Genomic DNA, 26,672 nt, shown 5'->3' with positions numbered 1-26,672 from the left:
CAGCCAATAATTATAGACCTCTTTCTTATATCCGCGGCGCTAAAATTGAAGATTTTTCACTCCATAGATTAATCTAGATTAATTTATTTTAATGCTTTAAATAATTTAAATTAATCTCAAGTTAAAGCATTAATTTTGACAGCCCTGATATAAATATATCTTTATTTTGAAAATCTCCACCCGGAAGTGCTCTGGGTTTAGCCAGTTTATTTTGGCACCGGTGACCGGACGCGTTGACCGTCTGCTCGACTGGCAGCAGCTAACTTGAGTTACACTACATGTAGTTCGTCGTGATGGAAACGTGCGTCACGTCCCAAGAACAGGTGGAGAATGCAGGTTTGTTTACCTAGTTTCCTCGGTTTTATTTGTCTCCATATCGTAGTCACTTTGTAGCTAAATTAGCTGTGAATTATGATTAACTCTTGGCTACTCAACGTAGCTAGCTAGCTAACGTTACTTAGGCAGTAAAAGAAAAGGGTACAGAAGTGAAATGAAGTGCAGTTAAGGCTTGGTTCCTGTTATAGCAAACCACCCCACCTCCCTATAATGTATCTGAATAATATTCAGGCTAGTTGCCAATGTGTTCTGGCTCAGTCACATCTATTTCGAGAGGGATAACGTTGAAGGGGTGAGGGGTTACTGCTGAGGCAGGTGCCTGTGGGGCAGTGGACGAATGAATGAAAACTTTATTTAACAGATTGCAGAATGGATACAATACAGTACAGCTCAATACACACAATTGTTAAGGGGATGCAGACCAGAGAAAGACTTTAGTCTTGTTTACATCAGGCCGGGTCCCCCATTTTCAATTCATCATAACATATATGACATACACAACATAGGGACATACATGACATACAAAATATAGTACTGTTAAATTTTTGACATATACGATATGCAAATATACACTACTGTTACCCATAGATCCTGACAAAGAGTATAGGGGAGGAGACTGTACATTAGACAACACGTTATCTATGCCAGGCATTGAAGCTGTTCTTGTGTTGTAGTCGTATGTGCTTCAATTGATTGATTGATTGATTGATTGATTGAAAAGTTTATTAACAGATTGCAGAATGGGTACAGTACAGTACAGCTCAATACATACAATTGTTAAGGGGATGCAGACCAGAGAAAGACTTTCGTCTTGTTTACATCAGGGTCCCCCATTTTCAATTCATCATAACATATATGACATACAGATAGACAGTACTGCTACATCTATACATTTATGACATATCAGATTTGCAAATACAGTACTGTTTGTGATACAAAAAGTGTCCAGAAAAAGAGTGTATATACATTTGACGTAGAAACTGTACATTGGAGGAGGTTGGGTGGGTGGGTGGGTGGGGGCTGTACATTGGAGGGGGGGGGGGGCACTGTACATTGGAATACTGACAAAGCCATACTTGGTAATTTACTGTACAACTGGGTTAAGACATTTGTAGGGGCCAGTTTCGAATTGCAGTCTCCCGTAGGTGTTCTTTGAGAGTGTTTTTGAAGGTGGGTAGTGATTCACATTCCTTTACAGCTTTGGGTAGGGCGTTCCACATTGATGTGGCATAATTGCGAAACGTGTTTTAGTCCCTTGTTTGAGCCGAATCTGGGTTTAACATGATTTGTGGAGCTCCCTCTGGTGTTGTGATCGTGGTATTCACTGACCTTTGGGAAGTATTTTAACATGTACATGGGTACCTTGGTCGCGTAGTGTATCTTGTAGACCAGGCCCATTGCAAGTTGCTGTACTCTGTCGTCTACTCTAAGCCATCCTAGGTTGTCAAAGTGGGCCGGGGTGAGGTGGGTTCTAGGAGTCCGGTCAAGCAGTAGTCTGACTAGCTTGTTTTGAGATGTTTGTAATTTGTTTTTTAGTGCCTTTGAGGTGCAAGCATAGTCGTAGTACCCCTGAATGAGTGCTCCTGCCAGAGTCTTCAGGGTATTCTTGTTTACCAGAGAGGAGATCCGGTACAAGAATCGAGTTCATTGGTTGACTTTTTTTTATTACATTGGATGCCATTTTGTCACAGGAAAGATTAGCCTCTAGGATGGAACCTAGGTAGGTAATTTCATCTTTCCTTGTGACAATATTGTCACCCGCTGTAACCGAGAAGCCGTCGGTCTTGCTGAGTTTGTTATTTGAACCGAAGAGTATGGACTCTGTTTTGCCCATGTGTAATGATAGTTTGTTGTCGGCGAGCCATATGCAGATTTTGCCTAGTTCCGAGTTGAGGGCTTTTTCAACCTGTAACTTGTTCTTGTCAGAGACCAGCAGGGCTGAGTCGTCCGCAAACAGGAACAAGTTGCAGTCACAAGCTGACGACATGTCATTTGCATAAATTAGGAATAGTAGCGGTCCTAGTATGCTTCCTTGTGGAACACCACAGCTCACAGTGAGGGGGGGGGGGGGGGGGGGGGGTAGGGTTCTGAAGCCAGATTGGAATTCGTAGATTAGATTTTTTTCCGCAAGGTACTTTTCGATCTGTTCGTATACTATTTTTTCCATGACTTTTGAGATGGATGTAAGGATAGAAACAGGGCGGTAGTTGCCTGGGTCTAGTTTGCTGCCCTTGTTAAGTCATATCTGTTTATGTACTGTCTGTCTGTTGTGCTGGTTTTTTCGCATACAGTATAGGTGCATATTATGACATGACGCTGACAACCATGTGTTTCTAGAACCTACCTGTTTCTTGTATGAATTTTTTTTTGTTAACCAGTAAAGACTCGTTGTCGTTGAGATAAAGTATTTTACATCCTGAGTATCCTGGTCAAGACGGGCAGCAGCACAATGAACAGGGTTGCAGACATATACAAATAAATGACAAAAGGCCTTCGACACTGTCAATCACACCATTCTGATTGACAAGCTAAAAGCAATTGGTTTTGATAGTCTATCAGTGAGCTGGATACAATCCTACCTGGAGGGGAGAGAACAGATGGTGGAGGTAAACGGTATCCTATCCCTGAGCTGTGGTGTTCCACAAGGAAGCATACTAGGACCGCTACTATTCCTAATTTATGCAAATGACATGTCGTCAGCTTGTGACTGCAACTTGTTCCTGTTTGCGGACGACTCAGCCCTGCTGGTCTCTGACAAGAACAAGTTACTTACAGGTTGAAAAAGCCCTCCGCTCGGAACTAGGCAAAATCTGCATATGGCTCGCCGACAACAAACTATCATTACACCTGGGTAAAACACAGTCCATTCTCTTTGGATCAAATAACAAACTCAGCAAGACCGACGGCTTCTCAGTTACAGTGAGTGACAATATTGTCACAAGGAAAGACGAAATTACCTACCTAGGTTCCATCCTGGAGGCTAATCTTTCCTGTGACAAAATGGCATCCAATGTAATAAAAAAAGTCAACCAACAAACTCGATTCTTGTACCGGATCTCCTCTGGTAAACAAGAATACCCTGAAGACTCTTAACAGGAGCACTCATTCAAGGGTACTACGACTATGCTTGCACCTCATGGTACCAAAGCACCTCAAAGGCACTAAAAAACAAATTACAAACATCTCAAAACAAGCTAGTCAGACTACTGCTTGACCTGACTCCTAGAACCCACCTCACTCCTGCCCACTTTGACAACCTAGGATGGCTTAGAGTAGACGACAGAGTACAGCAACTTGCAATGGGCCTGGTCTACAAGATAGTGATACACTAAGCGACCAAGGTACCCATGTACATGTCAAAATACTTCCCAAAGGTCAGTGAATACCACGATCACAACACCAGAGGGAGCTCCACAAATCATGTTAAACCCAGATTCGGCTCAAACAAGGGACTAAACACGTTTAGCAATTATGCCACATCAATGTGGAACGCCTTACCCAAAGCTGTAAAGGAATGTGAATCACTACCCACTTTCAAAAACACTCAAAAAACACCTACAGGAGACTGCAATTCGAAACTGGCCCCTACAAATGTCCTAACCCAGTTGTACAGTAAATGACCAAGTATGGCTTTGTCAGTATTCCAATGTACAGTGTGTGTGTCCCCCCCCCCCACCTCCAATGTACAGCCCCCACCCACCCAACCCCACCCCACCCACCCAACCTCCTCCAATGTACAGTTTCTACGTCAAATGTATATACACTATTTTTCTGGACACTTTTGTATCACAAACAGTACTGTATTTGCAAATCTGATATGTCATAAATGTATAGATGTAGCAGTACTGTCTATCTGTATGTCATATATGTTATGATGAAATATGAATTGAAAATGGGGGACCCTGATGTAAACAAGACGAAAGTCTTTCTCTGGTCTGCATCCCCTTAACAATTGTATGTATTGAGCTGTACTGTACTGTACGCATTCTGCAATCTGTTAATAAACTTTTCAATCAATTCAATCAATCAATGACAGAATCACAAAATATAAAATAATGTATTCATCAACATTCATACAGGGGGGGAAAACATCTGCAGCCAGATATGCTTCCAAGTCCTTAAGAAAGAGGAAAAGAAAATAATCAGCTCCCAAATATTCAGATAATTTAGCAACTGGTTCCAAGCAGAGGCAGCAGCAACTTAAACGCCCTTTTTCCCCAATTCAGTACAGGCTGCAGAGATAGTAGGAATAAGCGAGCAAAGACAATAACTTCCCATACTTTTCTGAAGGATGTAGATGTAAGGATGTAGGTAAGATGGAAGCAAACCAAGAATATCCTTAGAAATCAAATTAAAAAAATGTCAATGGTTAAGTCTACGGGTGGACAAGGCAGATCATCCAATCCGTGCATTCAGAGAGCAATAACATCTGTCTGAATTTACCTGCATATAATCCTCCACTATACCTACTTAATTATACACCTGCGCAACCCATATAACTGTATGATAGCATGTACAATAATGCTGTGTATATACCGTATATATATATTTATTTTTTCTTACCATATATAGATCTATCCATATCCACCTTTCTGTACCTGCACAAAACCTTTTACATATATGTATTCTAAACATAAAACATAAAGTTTGGACATTTGTGTTTGGTAGATTATGTCTCTGTTGTAAGTAACAATGCTTCTTGGCAATACATTTTATACCGTTGGAAAGCCTGTTTATTTATCTTTTTTAAATGGTGCCCCATTTGTAAGGAACATGCATTTGTGGGATGAGCAGCACAGCTGAGTATGTGGGTTTGCGCCCATGGACATTTTGACAAATCTTATTCAAAAAGCTTATTCTGCTGTTGCTATTGACTGACTCTTGTTTGGTGTTGTTTGGTGGATTGGATGATTGAAGTCTATCAGTAACAAGGAAGAAACTAGACATATTGGCAATTTTAAAATGTATTAATTTAACAAACAGTCAGGAGCCTCAGTAGCGTGTGGAAGAACCAGACACAGCCACAACAGGCTGGCACCTCCTCATGCTGGACACCTGCTGTGGGATGGCATTCCACTCCTCAACCAGGATTTGTCGCAACTCTCAAGTCAGCCAACAACGTGGTTGTGTTGGTCACCCTAGCACGAATAGCACGCCTAAGCTGATCCCACAAGTGTTCAATTGGGTTGAGGTCAGGACTGTTGGCAGGCCATTCCATTCTCTCTACTCCCAAATTCTGGAGGTGTAGTCTCTGATAAGGTCCGCTCTGTGGGGGCGAGCGTTGTCATCCTGGAGGATGGAGTTCGGTCCCAGACTGGAGATATGGGATGGCCACTGGTAGGGGGTAGGTGCGGAAAAGTGACTATATCTCAGCGTAGGAAGGTCCGATCGAGGTCCATATCTGAGGAGGTGCCAGGCTGTTGTGGCTGTGTATGGTTCTTCCACACGCTACTGAGTTTCTGACTGTTTATTAAATTAATAAATTGTAAAATTGCCATTATGTCTAGTTTCTTCCTTGTTACTGATATACTTCAATCATCCAATCCACCAAACAAGAGTCAATAGCAACAGGCAACAGCAGAATAAGCTGTTTTTTTTAATAAGATTAGTCAAATCTTTCATGGGCGCAAACCCACATACTCAGCTGTGCTGCTCATCCCACAAATGCATGTTCCTTACAAATGGGGCACCATTTAAAAAAGATAAATAAACAGGCTTTCCAACGGTATAAAATGTATTGCCAAGAAGCATTGTTACAACAGAGAAATTATCTACCAAACACAAATTTCCAAACTTTATGTTTATATCTGTACACATCCCTTACCGGCTTACCTACTAGTTACACTGCTGGCCCAGTATGACTACGACCATACTGTATTCATACCTGTATCACTGACTGTACATATAGGTATTACAACTCTGTAGTGTACATAAATCGGAGTGATTAGCATTACACCCAGTAGTACTCATTTATATATATGTTATACTTGCTTTAATCACCTGTACATTGTATATTGCTATTGCCACTTTACTGCTTAATTTGCACTCCGCTTGGATGCCAAACTTATTTTCCTTGTACTCTACTTGTGTTGTATATAATGACAATAAATTTGAATCTAATCATGTGCACTCCCTGTGTTTTTCCGCGCGCAGATATCTTCCTGCCGTTGTCGTCGTTACGGCTGCTGATCCCCCCGCTGCGGCTCGTCTCCGCAGCCATGTGGCAAGTGGCCCAACGGAGAGACGTGGTGGATTATGGAAAGCTTGACGAGTTTGTGACACTGGTGACGGCGACCGTTCCGGACCTGCTCGCGCCCAAGCAACGGGCCAAACTGAGGCTTCGTCTGCGAGCGAGGGTATGTGAATTCGTTAAGAGGAGTCGGTTTTTTCAAAACTGGCTTTAGTTTAGTTTAGTTTATTTGACAATTATTAAAAATACATTACATGTTACAACAAGTCATGCATCCTAAAATGATCAAGGATAGCACAAAAAAGGCACAGACTTATTTCCATTGTGGTCCTTGGTCTCAGCAGCACATAGTATTTACATGAACATGTATTACACATAATTATCATCAGCCTACAGTATATTGGAAGCTTCCTGAGTTACTCTGGGACATTTTCTAGGAGCCATTTCCTAATGTTCACCGTTGGTATCTTTTGAAAAAAATTATTGAAAAAGTGTTTATACCAGAAAATGTCTTCTTCTTTCAGATGATTCTAGATTTGTGTGCCGTTGAGCAGACAGCCAACAGTATGTGTATACAACCCCACCTGGAGAGAATTCGTCCCACTGGCCACACAGGGGTAAGTGATTGTTGCCCTAAATCTCTTGATGCATACAAGCCCATCCATGTGTTTATTATACCTCGTTTACAGTATTGTAGTATAGGACAGTATAATAGGTTATAGGACAAATTACAACAGTACAATGATAATTACCTGTAATTATTAGGAAGATAAATAGTGATGATGTAAGTATAAAGTAGGCCTAATTGAGAATAACAATAACATGAAAATAAAAAGATAAAAATGAAGTATATTATTTACATATAGCTAATAGATGAACAGTTTTTAGGGCTGTACCGAATGCTTCGAAGCTTCGATCATAATGTTGACATTCGAATTCTAAATCAACATTCGAATTCTTTATTTTTATTTTTATTTTTATTCAATCTGTTTAAACCAATGGGGGTTTTCTTCACAATTGCAGTTAAAGATTAGGCTACACTAATATTATAATATTATACTATAAGACACCATCACTTTCATTACCAACCGTGCCCTTATTGGATTATTTATGTTGACGAAACAGATGAGTTATATTCATTAAAGAAAGTTGATTTAATAAAAGAAAAAGACTAATTTAATCAATATTAATCACTTTATTCAAATTGAGGATTCAGTAAAAAAAAATTATTTTCTTTATCTTTTTGTAATTTTTTTATAGACATTCGAAGCTTCGTTCAAATACTTCAATCGAAGCTTCGAATGTTAAAAAATGACATTCGGTACAGCCCTAACAGTTTTATTTAATTGTATTTTATTTTTAAAATGTTCTGGCTATCTCAGAGTGGAGATGCTGAGGTGGATGCAGAGGAGGCCATTTTCCTGGAGCTTGTTCAGACCCTGTTGAAAGACCCAGCGGAGAGGGACCACTTTTACCAGGCAAGGCTGCAACACCTCTCTCACCCAACTGACTTTCTAACGAGCATAATGGACATCAGAGGGTTACATTGTGAACAATGTGAACTAGTATTTTTGTAATAATTTATTTATCTTTAGCTGTAGTGGATAGGTATATTAGTTTTGATATTGATAGATAACTTATTACATATTAATATGATATTGTAAGGAAGGGGCAGGACCAGATAAGCGCTGCTTCTTTCTGTCCCTTCTCGAACAAAACCGTTTGTTTGAAGATATATTTTATTTTACTTGTATTTGTATTTTATTTCGTTTTTTTATTTTATTTTTATTTCGTTTTTGTTATCTTTTGTTATTTCAAGTTTGTGTGTTTATGGTTGTTCGAGATAAATAAAGATCAAATCAAAATGTTTGTTGCATTCATAATAATAATAATAATAATAATAATAATAATAATAATAATAATAATAATAATAATAATAATAATAATAATAATTAATAATTAATAATAATGAAATGTCCTAATTTATCTTATTTTACAGGAGGTTTTCCCTACGGAGTATGGCATCAGCTATGACACAGACATGCAGCTTCTTGTATGGGAGTTCCTTTCTAAGCTGGAGAAGCTACTGCCTGTACCAGACCTTGGTCAGGTGAAGTACTACACAACTCACTTGGGCTAGCATTAAGTGGGCTAGCATTATCATCAAGTGGGCTAGCATTATCTAGCATCAAAGCTAGATATGTAAAAGGTGAAAGACTCACACTCACAGCCATGCTGATTTGGCAAAATGACATCCAGCCGTTTTCTTTTGAAACAACTTTTAGTCAGGGGAGTGTCATGGTTTCTCCATAGAGCCCTGTTGTAGTTTTTTAGGCACAGCAGCTCGCGCAGGTAGTGGCCAACTTAGTCACGTGACTCAGTTGGTATTGCTGATTGGCTCGAACACGGTATGTTTGTAAACAGCAAACAGGTCTATAGCAGCAGCACTAGCTATAATATGGTCTTTGTGCAGTAATTTATTTTGTTTGAGTGCTGTGGTATCTGGGGGAGGAATAGACTTAAGATACAGTTAAAGGCATGCTAGTGGGTCATAAGTGATTATTGAGAGCGATTATGTTGATTATTTTCAGATAATCCTACTCATTATGCCTTTAAGCTAAAATGAAGACCACACGCTCATTCAGATTTAGATTCCTTTAACACTTTGATCGCCAGGGTTAAATTCATAATTTACCATCCCTCGCCAGCCCTATTTAACATGGAGAAGTTCCCCTTCTTTGCAGGGCTATAACCTTTTAAATTGTATTGCTAAATTGACATTACTATGGCCCATTCAACGTCCTATATCTATTGTTCAGGGTGTAGCAACGTTATACTTTTTCATTCACATATTCATACTAAAATACGGTCTAAAGTATAAGTATGTTTTTATCGTTTTCTGCAGCTTTCTCCAGAACTTGATTTATAGCCCTAAATGCATTATATTGATGATCAAATACAGTTTGGTAGGAATCTGTGCGAGATAAAAAATGTCAACTGGACGTGCTTCTAGGAGTTACTACGTATGATCTGATGTTGACCGGATGGGGGGGGGGGTCGTTTATAATTCCGTGGGCAACGTTATATCATTCATCTAGTGTGGGTGATATGATCATTAGAGCAGTTAGTATCGAAGACATTAAAAAATAACGCTGAAACTCACCGTAGCTTCCTGGCGCCGTTGGGAGATGAGCGTGGAACAGAAATGTTTCTATTATGGGATGTTGAAATATCCGATCCATTTCCAGGTTGTATAATAGTATATACGTCCAAATCATGTTGTTTGTCGAGTTATTGGTAACCGATCGACATCCATTGTGTCAAGATGGAGTCCTGCTAATGATAGCGAGTGCCCGGACGAAATATGGGTGAGCACCACTTCATCCGCATCACTTCCTGTTTGGGCGAGAGGCCGATCGGCCACCAGATGGCGCTCTTGAACCGTTGGAGAATTGAGAGGGGCTCACCAGTACATATAATGTCTCCGGGGGAGAAATATGATTTCGATCACAGATTTTTGAAATATTGATATCAAAGACGCTGTCCAGTGTCTTCGGCAGAATAAGCATGGTGGGGAAAGACGCTGAACAGCGTCTTCTGCGATTAAAGTGTTAATAAGCCATATGTGTAAACACATTGGTAATTGTTTTGGCATTTACAGTGTATGTATTTTTCCATAAATCTTTTTTTACAGACACAGGACAAAGACAGTGCAGTGAAGGATTAATCATTTGAATAATATATATATATATATATATATATATATATATATATATATATATATGGTTTGCGGGTTCCCCATCTCCTCGGGTGAGTGTCGGCGATACTATACTACTGCCCTCACTCTCCTCTCGGTCTTGGCTGCTGGTATGGCGCGGTCAGGTCGGCCCGCTACGCGGGCTTGGTCTGGAGCCGGCTACTACACGCTGCTTCAAAACAACAACACTCTCTCTCCCAGTATCCAGCTGCAACTCTGGAGTGCTCCCATTGTCCAGCTGCAGCCCCGGAGTGATCTGCTCAACATTCTACTCCAACTCTCCGCCCTCCAGCTACTACCAACTTTTAACCCACTCCTGCTCCTATTCTACACCCAACTTGGACTCCTGCTTCTCCTACCGTTTTCCCCTTGGATTCTCACAACCCCCCCTCCCCCCATTTTTCACTGCCCCCCCCCACCCCCCTGCCGCCTCTCATATACTCCTGCTGATCTTCACTCGCTCAACAACAACTACCGCCTCCCCGCTGCCACTGCCACTGCTGCCAGAAACGCTGGCATTCACTGTCGCCGTCGCAACATCCACAGAGGCCCCCGCCTAAATCGAAACCGGACTCTCCACCTCCCTGACGGCTCATACATCCCCTCTTCCTGGACTACCTCTCGCCCCCCTGCCACCCCCACCCGCCGCACCGCTAACCTCGATAACCTTCGCTCCTTCCTCCCTGCTCCCCCATCCATCTCCCTTGCTCTCCTCAACACCCGTTCTCTCTCTAACAAATCACCTCTGATCTATGAACTACTACTGGACAACAACCTGGACCTACTCCTCCTCACTGAAACCTGGCAACAGCCCTTGGACTTCTACTCCCTCAACCAAGCTACCCCCCCAAATTACAGCTTCATCGCCAAGCCCCGCCTCTCTGGCCGAGGGGGGGGTCTTGCCGTTTTTCACAAACTCTCCCTATCCATCACTGAACTGCACCTAAACCTCCCTCCCATGCTATCCTTCGAATACCTTGCCCTCTCCCTCCCCAACTCTATCACTGCACTACTCCTCTACCGCCCTCCAAAGCCTCATCCCTCTTTTTTAACTGAACTTTCTGATCTCCTGACCATAGCCTCCACTCTCTCCACCCGCCTCCTACTTACCGGTGACCTCAACATCCATGTTGACCAACCAAACTCAAACCTCACTCCTGACTTCCTCTCCCTCCTTGACTGTTTTAGCCTCACCCAGCACATCAACTTCCCCACCCACAACAAAGGCCACACACTTGACCTTGTTTGCTCTGCCTCCCTACCCATATCCAATCCTCACCCCATCCCATTCCCACTCTCTGACCACTACTGCATCCTTTTCTCTGCTCCCCTTCCCCCACCCCACCACTCCATCAAACGCACCATCTCTTTCCGTAACATAAAATCCATTGACCCTCTCACACTGTCTCAATCCATATCCTCCGCCTTTCCCCCTGACTCCGCCCCCTCTAACCCCGACGACTATGCCCTCCTCCTCAACTCTACTCTCTCTGACTCCCTCGACTCACTGGCACCCCTGAAAACCATCACTGTCTCATTCACCACCTCCTCCCCCTGGTACACTCCGGAACTCCGCTCCATGAAGCAGACCGGCCGTCAACTCGAACGCCTCTATAAAAAAACCCGCCTCACCATCCACGCCGACCTCCACAAACAGCACGTCTCCTCCTACCGTGATGCACTCCAAGCTGCCAAATCTGCCCACTACTCCACCATCATCAACAGCAGCAACCGCAACCCCCGGACCCTCTTCTCCACTGTCAAGAAACTCTTACAACCCCCGGACAATAACTCACTCTCCTCCCCTGACCTCTGCAACTCGTTTCTCCTCTTCTTTAATAATAAAGTATCTTTAATCAACAGCTCACTGACTGCCCGCATCGCCAATTCCCCCGCCCTCGCCCCCCCCACCAACATTTTTCCCCCACCTGACTCCATCCCTCCCACCCCTTTTACTGCCTTCGCCCCAGTTGACTCCTCCTTCATCATGGACCTCATGACTACCTCCAAGACCACTACCTGCTCCCTTGACCCCCTACCCACTACTCTCACCAAAGCCTGCCTCCCTGCTCTCATCCCCCACCTCACCGCCCTTTTCAACCAGTCACTATCCCTAGGCCACGTCCCCTCCCCCTACAAACTCGCCGCTGTCACCCCTGTCCTCAAAAAACCCACTCTCGACCCATCCACCCTCTCCAACTACCGCCCCATATCCAATCTCCCTTTTTTCTCAAAAACACTGGAACGTATTGCTGCCTCCCAACTCCACTCCCATCTCCAGTCCAACACCCTATATGAACCCCTTCAGTCTGGCTTCCGTCCCGCTCACAGCACCGAAACTGCACTGGTAAAGGTCATCAACGACCTCCTCATCTCCGCTGACTCCGGTGCCCTCAACATCCTGATCCTACTCGATCTCAGTGCAGCCTTTGACACAGTCTGTCACTCCATCCTCCTCCAAAGGCTGCACCAACTGGGTGTTGAGGGCACAGCACTTGACTGGTTCTCCTCCTACCTCACTGACAGACACCAATTCATCTCCCTCTCCGGCCACACCTCCCCCCCCTCCCCAGTCACACAGGGGGTCCCCCAAGGCTCAGTCCTAGGCCCCCTGCTCTTCATCTGCTACATTCTCCCCCTTGGTCACATCATCCGCAAATACCACCTCAACTTCCACTGTTACGCTGACGACACCCAAATATACATCAGTACACAATCCCCCCACAGCCCACCCCTCAGTCACATTGAATCATGCATCACCGAACTCCAAACTTGGATGACCCACAACTTCCTCAAACTCAACAGTGACAAGACTGAACTCCTCATCATTGGCACCAAAACCACCCTCACCAGATCCGGACCCATCACACTCACCATCAACGACTCCACCATCACCCCCTCCCCCCTAGTCCGCAACCTTGGTGTCCTCCTTGACCCCACCCTCTCATTTGACCCCCACGTCCGCTCCATCGTCAAAACATCCTACTTTCACCTCCGCAACATCGCAAAAATCCGTCACTGCCTCTCCCCCCCCGCTGCTGAATCCCTCATTCACGCCTTCATCTCCTCCCGCCTGGACTACTGCAACTCCCTCCTCACTGGTATCACCTCCCGCTCCCTCCATAAACTGCAAATGGTCCAAAATTCAGCCGCCCGCCTCCTCACCAACACCCGGTCCCGCGAACACATCACTCCTGTCCTCCACTCCCTCCACTGGCTCCCGATCAAACACCGCATTAACTTTAAAACACTACTCCTCACCTTCAAAGCCCTCCACAGCCTGGCCCCCCCCTACATGACTGATCTCCTTCTCCCCTACCGCCCAACCCGTTCCCTCCGGTCCTCCTCCACTGCCTCCCTCACTGTCCCGACATCCAAGCTCAAAAACTTCGGAGATCGGGCCTTCTCTCGCACTGCACCCCGACTCTGGAACTCCCTCCCCCAGTCCATCAGAGACTCCCCTACACTCTCCACCTTCAAAGCTCGCCTCAAAACCCACCTGTTCTCCCTTGCCTTCAACCCCCCCCACCCCTAAACCCCCCCCTCCCCTCCAACCTGATCGATATGTCTCTAGTCTTTTTTTTTTTTTTTTTTTTTTTTTTTTTTTTTTTGTGCCACCAGGCTGTCTCCCCCGTTCCCCCCATGGTCTCATGTTCCTTTGTTTTTGTTTCTTTGTTGTTTTGTTTTGTTTCTTTGCTTTCGCCTCTTTGTTTGTACCCCTGCTCCCGACTACTGTCAGCGACTTCGGGTTATTGAGAAGCGCTATATAAATTAAATGAATTATTATTATTATTATTTATTATAAAGTGCAGAGTTCCAGGTCAGTCCCAGTGCAGTATTTTTGCCAGTGTCATTGTTATTGTGCCAGTGTCACTGGGGGGGGGGGGGAGGCATTGATCAGTACAGCGGCTCAGTACATATACTTTGGGGTCCAAAGGTCTTGAGTCCACTATCAAAATCATTCATCATTCATGGATTCAGTACAACATTGTTGTGGTATTTGTTATTCAGTAATATGTCGTAAAACACAATTCAAATCAATCAATCATTGGAAAAGGATGGTATGGAATTGAAAGATATCTCAAAATATTTTATTTCCATACCAGTTCCTGTAATTTCCTCTAAATGTTGCGAGTCCTTGTGACAGAGAACACATTGGTAAGTTTTACATCAGATGATCACATGTCCTCCTCTCGAAGGGGGATTCGGGTTCAAATACGTCAAAATGCCCATTCAAGGCAAACGGTGGACATCTTTACTTTCTGTTAATAAAAAAATTATAATTAGACTTGTGTTTAGTAAAAATAAATATGTATTCTTTCTTCAGATATATCAACTGAGTACATATTTTGCCTTTTTGATGAATAACGAAAACAAACATCTTTGTAGTGGACTCTGATTGCAACAAGCATAAATTAATATTTTTGAAATAAAAAAAAAAGTTGGGGAATGGCTTTCTGATAATGTCATATTTTTGACCGTGAATCCTGAAATGCAGACTTTGGAAACCGAAAGCATCTGGACACCCTTGATATTTCCAAGCAGTAATACTGTTTGCTTGCTCAAGGTGCTACTAAATTTGATCTACATTGTTTTGTGGTTTTGCCCCCTTTCAAACAGTTCACTGTCTGAAATGTATGTTCAGATTGTTTTCTGAAATTAATCATTATATTTCATCCATATTTCACTGTCCCTCCACAGACTGTGTCATGGCTCAGCTCTGCCCCCTCTGTTCTGGAGGACTGCTTGCAGGCGCTGTCTGATTCGGACCATTTGAAGTCTCTCCTGCAACACCACAAATGCCTTGAGGACCTTGGCACAAAAGGTAAAGGGATGCTAGATGTTAGAAATAACTTGTCTTTGTTCGTATGCCTCCTTGTCTTGATCCAGGCAACACGGTGGGGTCTCTGTGATACTTGTCTTTGTTCGTATGCCCCCTTGTCTTGATCCAGGCAACACGTGGGGTCTCTGTGATACTTATCTTTGTTCGTATGCCACCCTGTCTTGATCCAGGCAACACGGTGGAGATGTCCTCCCAGGTCTTCGCCTGCTCCCAATGTCCATTCTTCCACCTGCAGGAGTCTTGCCTCCTCCAGCACATTGAGCGCAGTCACCCAGAGGAGTACGACAAGCTCCAGAAATCCAGAGAGGACGCCGAGGCCCCCAGGAAGAGGATCCAGCGGCCAGAGTTCCCGAAGCCGTTCCCCATCCACAACAAGTCCGATCCTCCCATGTGTCAAGAGTGCGGCAAGACATTCACGCGAGCCTCCGACGTGACGCGCCATCAGCGCACTCACACGGGGGAGCGGCCGTACACCTGCCAGGAATGTGAAAAGGCCTTCAAGAACTCCTGGGATCTAACCAGGCACCAGCGCGTCCATACCGGGGAGCGGCCCTTCCTCTGCCCCCAGTGTGGGAAAGGTTTCACTCAGATGGGATTGTTGAAGCTGCATTTCGAGCGGACCGCTTGCAGCCAAACCTGCTGCGACCCGCCCGTGGAGACCACGATAGAGGTGGTGGTGGTGACCGAGGAGAAGGAGGTGGGGAGAGGCCCGTACAAGTGCCAGAAATGCGGCGAGAGCTTCGACACCATCCTGGAGCGGCTGAGGCACCGGCAGACCCACGTGGCGCGGCACCAGTACAAGTGCTCCCAGTGCGAGAAGATCTACGGCCGCGCCTCGGACCTGAAGAGGCACCAGATGAAGCACACCGGAGAGAAGCCGTTCCCCTGCGACTGCGGGAAGACCTTCACCCACGTGTGGCTGCTGAACAAGCACCGGCAGATCCACACCAAGGACCGGCCCTATCCGTGCGCGGAGTGCGGCAAGAGTTTCACTCAGCTCCAGATCCTGAACAGACACCTCTTGATCCACAACGGCCAGAGGCCTTTCCAGTGTTCCTACTGCGAGAAGAGCTTCACGCAGCTGGCGGGCCTGACGAGGCACGAGCGGATCCACACAGGGGAGAGGCCGTACCTCTGCGCCGCTTGCGACAAGACTTTCCTCACGCACGGCGAGCTGGTGAGACACCAGCGCAGCCACAGCGACCTGCGGCCATACGCCTGTCCCCAGTGTCCCAAGAGCTTCAAGACCAAGCGGGCGCAGAGCGAACACCTGAACACCCACACGGGGGAGCGGCCCTTCTCGTGTGCGCACTGTGGGAAGAGGTTCGCCAAGTCGACCTCGCTCATCAGGCACAACTTGATGCACACGGGGGAGAGACCGCACCAGTGTTCGCAGTGCGGGAAGACCTTCCTCACCTCCGGCGAGCTCCTTCTCCACAGGCGGACCCACACGGGAGAGAGACCGTATCCGTGTTCCTACTGCGAGAGGAGGTTCCGGTGCTCCTCGGACCTGAACATGCACATGCGGACGCACACGGGGGAGAAGCCTTACAACTGTCTGTTCTGTAAGAAGAGCTTCTCCTCCTCGACGAGGCTCAAGAGGCACCTGCGCACGCATATAGGGAAAAGCATTTCCTTTGTGCAATCATCATGAATGTTGCGTTACTCGTTAATAGATCTTGATATTTTATTTATTTCATATTGTTTTCAGTGTGTTTTTCCACAGATACAGATGCATTTATTTAAATCCTTAGCCTTAACAGCTCTGCTTTTGTACAAATTACATACCTTGCCATTCAATGAACAGTTTCAATAAAAAATAGTCCTCGTCCAATCATTTAGCTATACTTCTCCAAATGCTTGTATTTCTTTTATTGTATATTATCTTGCTACCAAAACCAACTACTTAAAATGACATTTGAAAATGCTCGAAATATGTATTTCACAATGTATTTAAATACAGTAGCTACTTATATAGCAATGTGTTTTGTTGTATTTGGAAGTACAACATCAATTATCTGATTGATTATTGATACTTAAAGATGTAAAGGTTGGGTTAAAAAACTTGTGTGGCAAGGGTTGGTTGAGCAGGTGAGAAGAGAAGGTATTCCCCTTCCCCAAAAGCCAAGGTAACGCTTCTAAATTAAAATAACTTAATAATAAAGCTTTTCAAATGCTATCAAAAACAAACTTCAAAGTTATTTAGGGTAGGTAGAATTATTTAGATTAATTGATTAAATTTAGTCGATTAATCGAAAGGAACCGGTCAACTTCTTCAGGTTTGAGTTTAGTTCCCTGGCTGTTACATGCTGCGTCTTTAGTCTACTTTGATCATTTAGTGAAGGCCTGGCTTTCATTTGTCTCACTGGTGTAGCAGCCGGACTTCACTGCTTGGCTCCTATGCTTATTACACGACTGGACGAGGGAACGGGCAGCCAGACTCTTTTCTCAGTATCGATATAAATTTTGTACACATTGTTTTTGGTTGACAATCCCATTTTGCTGCAATAAGAATGATTGGAGTGAGCTGAACAGACTGAACATGTTATCTTATTAGATAGTCAAGTTAGACCGCGCTTTTATTAGATAGAACAGATTATTTATATATATTTAGTGAGGTGAACAGACTGAACATGTTATCTTATTAGATAGTCAAGTTAGACCGCGCTTTTATTAGATAGAACAGATGATTTATATATATTTAGTGAGGAACAGACTGAACATGTTATCTTATTAGATAGTCAAGTTAGACCGTGCTTTTATTAGATAGAACAGATGATTTATATATATTTAGTGAGGTGAACAGACTGAAAACGTTATCTTATTAGATAAAACATGATTTATATATATTTAGTGAGGAACAGACTGAAAACGTTATCTTATTAGATAAAAACATGTATATTTAATGAGCTAAGCAGACTGAAAACGTTAGATAAAAACATGATGTATATTTAGTGAGCTGAGCAGACTGAAAACGTTAGATAAAAACATGATGTATATTTAGTGAGTTGAACAGACTGAAAACGTTAGATAAAACATGATGTATATTTAGTGAGGTGAACAGACTGAAAACGTTCTTAGATAAAAACATGATATATATTTAGTGAGCTAAGCAGACTGAAAACGTTATCTTATTAGATAAAACAGATGATGTATGTTAGTGAGCTAAACAGACTGAAAATGTTATCTTATTAGATAAAACCGATGATGTATATATATTTAGTGAGGTGAACAGACTGAAAACTATCTTATTAGATAAAACAGATGTCTATATATTTAGTGAGGTGAACAGACTGAAAACTATCTTATTAGATAAAACAGATGATGTATATATATTTTTCTTGCAGATGTTGACAACGTTTTTCATTCGGGACATCATTTCCAGTTGAAAAGTAATACATCTCAATATATTACAATATTGTGACTCTTCTCATGGGACCTCTGGTGATTCCCACCCCTACTATTCTGAGATTTCTGATTGGAACTCATGAGTGGGAGAGGTTTAATTATATTTGACCAGGTACTGTATGTACCAAACTTAAAACTGATTTGTTCAAAATTATTCATTAGTCATCTCATCTAGCCTATTTTCTACACGATAGAATATAATAATTATTATTAAAGTAAATTATTATTATTTTTATTATATATATATTATTCTTATTTAAAGTAATATAGCAAGGTTGAAACGGGGTTAGTAAAGCACAGTTTTCTCAGTTTAACCCTTTCACTGCCACATGACAGCCGGTTAACCCTTTCACTGTGACGATACAGAAGGTTAGTCCTTTACTATCACACAATCCGCGGAGCTAATGATGGAGCATCGCCGTCGGTTGTGTGATAGTAAAGGGTTAACCTTCTGTCGTGTGGCAGTGAAAGGGTTAAGAATGTTTTGTGTCTGGGGGAAGTGCAGCCAACGGAGATGCAGCTGCCATGTTGGGGCGACAGTGGTTCAGGAGGTAGAGCGGTCGTCTGGTAATCAGAAGGTTCCCGGTTCGATTCCAGCTACTCCCGAGCAAGCGTGTCGGAAGTATCCTTGAGCAAGACACTCACTAACCCCTAACTGCTCCTGATGAGCAGGTCGGCACCCTGCATGGTTGCCTCTGCAGTCTGTGTGTGAATGTGTGAGTGAATGTGAGGCATTATACATTGTAAAGTGCTTTGAATAAGAGTGCTATATAAATGCAGTCCATTTACCATGTTGTTAAATGCAAGTGCAAGTGGCAAGGATATGATGGATCACTTAGTGGAAGCTATAAGAGTATAAATAAAGATTGAATGAATGAATAAACCGACATGAAGAATATAGATTGACAAAGGCAGATATACCATGAGAAGAAGCTTCTCCAGGCTCTGCGAGTCGATGGCAGTGAGGGAGGAGTGGGGTGTAAACCTGTTTAAAGACTATTGTTGTAAACAACAAAACAGTATTGATTTATAGGAATATAGGAACCCTTTCAGCTGCACCAAACCCAAGAACCGTTATAATAATAATAATAAACCTTATTTGTATAGCACTTTTCATACAGAAGTTGCAGTTCAAAGTGCTTCACAACAGTAAAAAATACAGGCATAAGCGAGCATATTAAAAAAAGATAGAGAGGTAGTAAGGTAAATCACAGTGTTTCACATTAGGATCTAGCATCCCAATAGGCCTTTCTGTTTACAGTTTCATTCAGTAATACAAATAATAAAAATAGAATAGACAGTGGCGGTTGGGTGGCGCAGCGGAGATTGCGCTCGTCACCAATGCAAGAGACTCCGGTCTCGAATCCGGGTGTCAGCATTTGCCTCCGACTTGGGCCGGCCGTCATACTGGCTCAATTGGCAGAGTCAGCGGGTGGAAGTCGATGGGTGGTAATCTGGACGTTGTGGACAGTGACTCCTACAGGTCGGTTTGGGGACGCCTGCACAGCAGAGACAGGAAATAGTAGTGTGAGCCTCCCGCACGTTACACCTCGCCAATGAGAGTCCGCGCTGGCAGGTGAAAAGATGTGACAGGCTGCCTCCTCATGTACCGGAGGGGACACGTGATGCAAGGCTTCTATCCTCCCTGCAACCGACCAGTGGGGGGCATATGCGAGCAACGTTCAAGACAGGGGAGGGGAGAATTGGAAACACGAAATTTGGATGGGAGAAAAATAGAAAAATAAGGAGAAAAAGTTACTGTATTGTTTGTCTAGTTTCATGTTAAAAAAGGGAAAATAAAAAACATTTGTTAATTTGTTAAAAATAGGCTAAAAATTCTAAAATAGAACGGACATACAACAGGGTATTTAACATACAACAGAGCAGTGCATCAGTAAGAAGTAAAAAGTGTGATAAAATAGTTCAATTTTGAATTACAACAGAGCAGTGCTCTTAAAATTACAGTGCATAGAACCGACACATGAATTTGATAGGAAGTGTAGGTAGGGTAAGAATAGTGCAGGTAAAGTACAATTTGTGTCAGGATATCCCTGATGTTTCATTTAAATGCCTGAGCAAAGAGATCGGTTTTAAGCTGTCTTTTGAAGATGTCTAGCGAGTTGGCTTCCCTGATGTTTTGGGGTAGTTTGTTCCATAGTTTTGGGGCATAGTTGATGAAGGCCGCATTACCGATCCTCTTTTGACTGTTCTTGCTGTGTTCTTGCTGGCCTGTAATATTTTGTGTTGGCGATGTAGCTAGGTCCCTGTCCATTTAGAGCTTTGTATGTAAGGAGAAGGACCTTGAAGTCAATTCTAAATGTTACAGGAAGCCAGTGTAGAGCAGCTAAGACTGGACTAATGTGCTCTCTCCTTTTGGTTCTAGTAAGCAGTCGGGCTGCAGAGTTTTGGATTAGCTGAAGCTTCTCTGTGGTTTTCTTAGGGAGACCTGTAACGAGTGCATTACAGTAGTAACCGGCTAGATATGAATGCATGAATTAGCTTCTCAGCATCGTTTTGATTAATAAATGGTCGTACTTTTGCTATATTTCTGGAAGAACGATGTTTTGGTCACTTTGTTAAATATGAGAATTGAAGTTCAGTTCTGAATCTATGATAACCCCGAGACTTGTGACCTCAGATTTTATCCAAGGGGTTAGTCCTCCCAGGTTCTTTATTAACATTTATTTTTTTGTTTTGGGCCAGATAATTACAATTTCAGTTTTGTTCTCGTTTAGTTTCAGGAAGTTCTTACTCATCCATTTATTTATTGCCAATAAGCAGTCTGTGATGGAGTTAATAGCTGTATCATTTGGTTCAGCAGATATGTACAGTTGTGTATCATCCGCATAGCTATGGAAACCTACATTATGTTCTCTGATGATATCACCCAGCGGTAACATGTAAAGGGAGAAGAGTAAAGGACCTAAGCAACTCCCTTGTGCAACTCCATAGTTGTTGTCGTATATCTCAGACATGTGGCCTCCTATAGTTTAACATAGAATTTCCTCCCTCTGATGTATGTTTTAAACCAGCTTAGCACATGAGAAACCGACAAGGTTTTCAAGACGATTGATTAGAATATCGTGATCGATTGTATCGAATGCTGCACTGAGATCTAGCAGGATAAGGATGGAGACCTTATTCTCATCAGAGTTTAGTCTGAGGTCACTGATTATTTTGGTGAGGGCAGTTTCAGTGCTATGATATTTTCTGAATCCTGACTGAAATTCTTCTAAGATGTTGTTTTCACCGAGAAAGGAATTAATTTGACCTGAAACTATCTTTTCAAGTACTTTACTTGAAAAGTATACTCGTATGCCGTGACAAATAAAACTCTTGACTTGACTTTACTAATGAATGGTAGGTTAGATATTGGTAGATAGTTTGCCAGTACATTACTATCCAAGTTAGGTTTTTTTTAATAATGCTGCTGTTTTAAAGGCATCTGGGAAAATACCAGTTCTAAGGGAAGTGTTGATGATATCTAGCACAGGGCTTGAGACACTATTAAACACCCATTTGAAGAAAGCTGTATAGGATCGATGTCTGAGGTGGAGGAGTTACACTCTGAGACAGTTTTGCAGAGTTCATCTAATGTGATGCATGTGAATCTTCTCATGTTACATTGCGCGGTTTGCCGTAATCAGCTTTATTTCCATCATGAGTAATGCTGGCCCTGATCAAGGTTATTTTGTTGTTAAAGAATAGTGCAAGTTTTTCACACTTAACCGTTGATGACTGAGGAGGTGTAGGGGCAGTGTTGAGTAGTAGATTAATAGTGGAAAAAAGGATTCTGGAGTTTCCAGCGTTTTCTGTAATGATTTTAGAGAAGTAGTCTTTCCTTGCTAAGCGGATGGTTTTATTATAGGCAGTTAAAGCATCTTTGTATATATCACAGTAGATAGTGCTTTTTGTTTTTCTCCATTTTCTCTCAGCTGCACGACATTTCCTTTTTTAGAGGCTCTGATTTTCTTCTTTTTCGTTTTTAGTGGGGCGACAGAATTTAATACAGATGACAGTGCATCATTGAGATTTTCTACCATTTCATTTAGAGAGCTGTCATGATTGTGTGGTTCATGTAGTCTGATAAGATTAATGAACTTTGATTCAGCCTTGTCGTTTAGGAGCCTCTTTTGAACTATGATTTCTTTTTTCATTTTAGTAAGGGTTATTTGAGCATTAAAGAATATACAGTGATGGTCGGAGAGAGGTAATTCATGAAATTTGTATGCTTAGCCCAGTTGAGCTCGCGGGTGGGGGGGGGGGGGGGGGGGGGCCCAGAGGGCCTTTGACCATAAACACTGAAAAGTTCAGTGGAACCGAACAAGGGGGCAGAGGACAGGGGTCACTGAGACGTGTGGATGTTGGGTCAGAGAGAGGGCGCCATAAAGGCCAATGGATCAAAGGTGAACAAGGGTGGAGGAGGAGAACTCACAGGCTCAATGACTTCTTGAGGCATGTGTGAGGAATGAGTGACAGGAGTCCCCGTCAAACGGCAAAGAGACAGACGGGATGGGTCAGACTAGTAAGAAGTCTTTATTTGTCATGCAGCAACACAATGACTTGACAATGACGAGTCTCACTACAGGGACAAGGTGAGCCAACTGATCACATGGTGCGGGAACAACAACCTAATTCTCAATGTGGAGAAAACAAAGGAGGTTGTTGTCGACTTCCGGAGAGCGCACACCCAGCACCCTCCACTGACCATCAACGGTGCAGTGGTGGAGAGAGTGAGCAGCACCAAATTCCTGGGTGTGCACATCACAGAGGACCTCTCCTGGAACACCAACACCGCATCACTGGTGAAGAAAGCTCAACAGCGCCTCTACTTCTTCCTCCGCAAACTGAAAAGAGCTGGAGCCTCAGTACCCATCCTGTGCTCCTTCTACCGGGGCACCATCGAGAGCCTCCTGACCAGCTGCATAACCGTGTGGTACGGCGGCTGCACAGCATCCTGCCGCAAGACACTGCAGCGCGCGGTCAGAACAGCTGAGAGGATCGTTGGTGCCCCCCTCCCCTCCCTCCAGGACATCTACAATACATGCCTGGCCCGCAAAGCACCAAGCATCGCGGGTGACATCACCCACCCCTCACAACGTTTTTTCACTCTCCTGCCCTCCGGGAGGAGAATGAGGAGCCTCCGAGCTGCAGGACCAGCAGACTAAAATACAGCTTCATACACCAGGCTGTCAGGAAGCTGAACTCTCTCCCAGCTCCCCCCCGCTCTCACTCTGCCACCACAGAATCTCGACTAAGCCCCCCCCCCCCCCACTGACACTGCCACTTCACAAACTCACTGCCACTTTACTTTACTGCCATTATTTATTTTAGTTTACTGCCATATAGGGCTGTACCGAATGACATTTTTTTACATTCGAAACTTCGAATGTCTAAAAAAAAATTTACTTCATAAAAAAATGAATTTAATCACCACCACCCACTAGGGGTGCAACGGTACACAAAAACCACGGTACGGTACGTACCTCGGTTTTGAAGTCAAGGTTCGGTACGGGTTTTCGGTATAGTGGGGGAAGTTTGGCTTTCCATGTTCCACTCAGGGGTGATGTAGTGTGCAGTAACTAATTGTACTTGTAGGGCTGTCAACGAATATTCTATATTGAAATTAATAATCGACTTGTAAAAGAAATACAAGTAATAATAATTATTATATTAGATTGTGAAAAAAACAGCCCCCGGTGGGCGGTCCAACTCTTCCAGGTCCTGGGATATTTCAATGTTTTGGCTAATTTTGATTTAAATTGTATAATTCCCATTTTAAAATGTTTTACCATGGTATGTTTGGTATCTTTTTTTTCAGCACAGCCTCACATATATGACCTGACAGTTAGTTTTCATATTGTATAATACTGTATATACTGTATACTGCATAATGTACAACACAAAACACAAAATCGGATTGAGAAAATGTGTTATTTTTAGTATGAAACTATGAACCAATGCAAACATATCAAATCAAGGATATAAAACAGTGGAAATGCACCCTCAGGTAGCATATTTACATAAACAAACGAGAACAGATCAGAATTCAATTTACAAAGCATTATTTTCTCCATACACAGGTAATAAACACAGACGAAATTTTGATTCTCAACTGGAAATGATCACCAGCATGCTTTTTTTTTTTTTTTACAAAAAGTCAGTAAAGGTAATTTTCTTTACAAAAAAAAGTAAAAAAAATGTTTTACAGTAAAAAAGTAAAAAATAACTAAATAATTAAATTGTGGGATATTCAATATACATATATACAGTACACATATGACTAGAGTGCAGTCATATAGAGTGCAGGATGCCTGAGGCGTATCCATAAATATTGCACCTGTCAAACTGTAACGCCTTTTGACAGGTGTTACCTGTGTATACGTGGCATGGGGGTCTAGCTGCGGTCCTGGGGGTCTGCACGGCATGAACCGGAGGGGCTGAGGGGCTGGATCAGGATCACTGTCGGTCTTCCAGGGCATCTGATCTCCTGCCTGATCTCCTGCCTGGGCTGGACGTCTTGGCCTGGCCTGGGTTGTCCTGCGTCGGACTGGAGCAGGCTGCTCATCATGTCTGCACATAAATGGCACACACATTGTACATATAAAACACTGCTCATACAACACACACACACTGTATATACACTCAATATTCCATTCTGTATATATTGTGTACAAAGTCTGCAAACCTAGTAATAATAAAAAAGCAATAAACATCCATAATAAGTCTCTCACCTGTCTGGGTCATTTCTTGACCTGGATCTGGCTTGGGCACGCCCTGCCCCCCTAGATGTCCCAGGCAAATCATTGCTGTAGACAATGACATGTAAAAATACATTATTTTCAACTTTTATGAACAGAGTAATAACTAAAACAAAAGCAATAATAATAATAATAATAATAATAATAATAATAATAATAATAATAATAATAATAATAATAATAATAATAATAATAATAATAATAATAAGTCTCACCTGTCTTGGTTAGCCCTCCTTCCATGTCTCACTGAACTGGTTGAAGGCAGGGCTTCTGCTCCTTGCTCCTCCTCACTGTAGACATTCAACAAGGACTCTCTTGATGCACACTTATCATGTACACTTATCCTGTACATGTGCATTCATCATGTGCACTTATCATGTGAAAGCCTTTCTTCGCCTTTCCCAACAAGTCTGACTAAAACAAAAGCAATCAAAGTCCAAAATAAGTGTCTTTACCTTTCATTGTTGTCATCAGTGGACCTTTCGTTGTAGTCATCATCACCAACCAAAGATGGATCGTCAACGTTAGCATAGGATAGCTCAAACTACTACTACTAAAACGTCTACTAATACTACTACTACTGCTACTACAACTACTACTACTGCTACTACTACTACTACCACTACTATTACTGCTACTACTACTGCTACTACTACTGTTATAAAAGTCGAACTACTAACTACTAACTGTCCGACGAATTTCTCACTCATGTGCAGGCTTGTTCTACTCTTTTTTTCTGGCAGTAACTTCCGCCTCCTTCGTCACTTCCTCTCAATCTGTTCCATTTCGCTAGCACAAAAAATGGCCAAGATATTGATAAAAATGTAACGCATGTAAAATTAAATCTGGCACATTTTACGCGTGCGTAAAAGTTTATTTAGCATCGAATTGAAATGATCCTGGTTGAGTCATTTATTGGTTTATCAACACAAAATAAAAAGTAGCGTGTAGTTTCAAGGTCACGTCATAATGCCACGCCGAAAAAAACCCGGAAATGGACTAAGTTTTCGATACAGAGCGGCACGAACTGATGACGTCACTTCATCACGGCGCCGTGAGCCGCGACCGGGAACCCGTATACCATTGTATTCGTTCGGTACACTACAAGTTGAAACGGTTCGGTTGGGTACGAATACGTGTACCTTTACACCCCTACCACCCACTGACATCAGTAGCCTCCCTCTGTTTATCCCTGTGTCTGCTAGTGCCGGGTGCTCAGTGTCCACAGCAGAGTTACAAGTGGTGACCTAACATGTTGTGATCAGTGCTTTCAGCTGCTATGCCCCAAAACTGTGGAACACTCTCCTGCAGGTCATTACTAATGACATTAGGACAGCAGACTCGTTGGCACTTTAAATAAACTGCTCAAAACATACC

At 43.0% G+C, this 26,672-nt stretch overlaps 2 protein-coding genes across 2 annotated transcripts in view; both read left to right on the top strand.

The window, feature by feature from the left end:
- apex1 (APEX nuclease (multifunctional DNA repair enzyme) 1) overlaps nt 1-26,672 on the top strand; it is a 187,625-nt gene that overhangs the window by 52,636 nt on the left and 108,317 nt on the right. The window lies entirely within an intron of this gene.
- On the top strand, nt 228-16,953 carry LOC311242240 (uncharacterized protein). Its single transcript, XM_084331206.1, has 7 exons — nt 228-336; nt 6,490-6,692; nt 7,051-7,143; nt 7,909-8,004; nt 8,526-8,636; nt 14,985-15,108; nt 15,297-16,953. Exons 1-7 carry the CDS (start codon nt 294-296, stop codon nt 16,778-16,780), a joined length of 2,154 nt encoding a protein of 717 aa, XP_084187332.1. The 5' UTR covers nt 228-293; the 3' UTR covers nt 16,781-16,953.

Source organism: Notolepis coatsorum (assembly GCF_963971535.1).
Source record: "Notolepis coatsorum genome assembly, chromosome: 15".
Lineage (NCBI taxonomy): Eukaryota > Metazoa > Chordata > Actinopteri > Aulopiformes > Paralepididae > Notolepis > Notolepis coatsorum.
Note: the sequence above shows the minus strand (reverse complement) of the source record. Positions and strands in the feature narration are given on the sequence as shown.

Excerpts from the sequence above, each read along its gene's own strand:
- LOC311242240 (XM_084331206.1), top strand. The coding sequence starts at position 294 with ATGGAAACGTGCGTCACGTCCCAAGAACAGGTGGAGAATGCAG. Across the intron at positions 7,144-7,908 it reads GTCCCACTGGCCACACAGGG|AGTGGAGATGCTGAGGTGGA; the intron begins GTAAGTGATTGT and ends TGGCTATCTCAG. Across the intron at positions 8,005-8,525 it reads AGAGGGACCACTTTTACCAG|GAGGTTTTCCCTACGGAGTA; the intron begins GCAAGGCTGCAA and ends CTTATTTTACAG.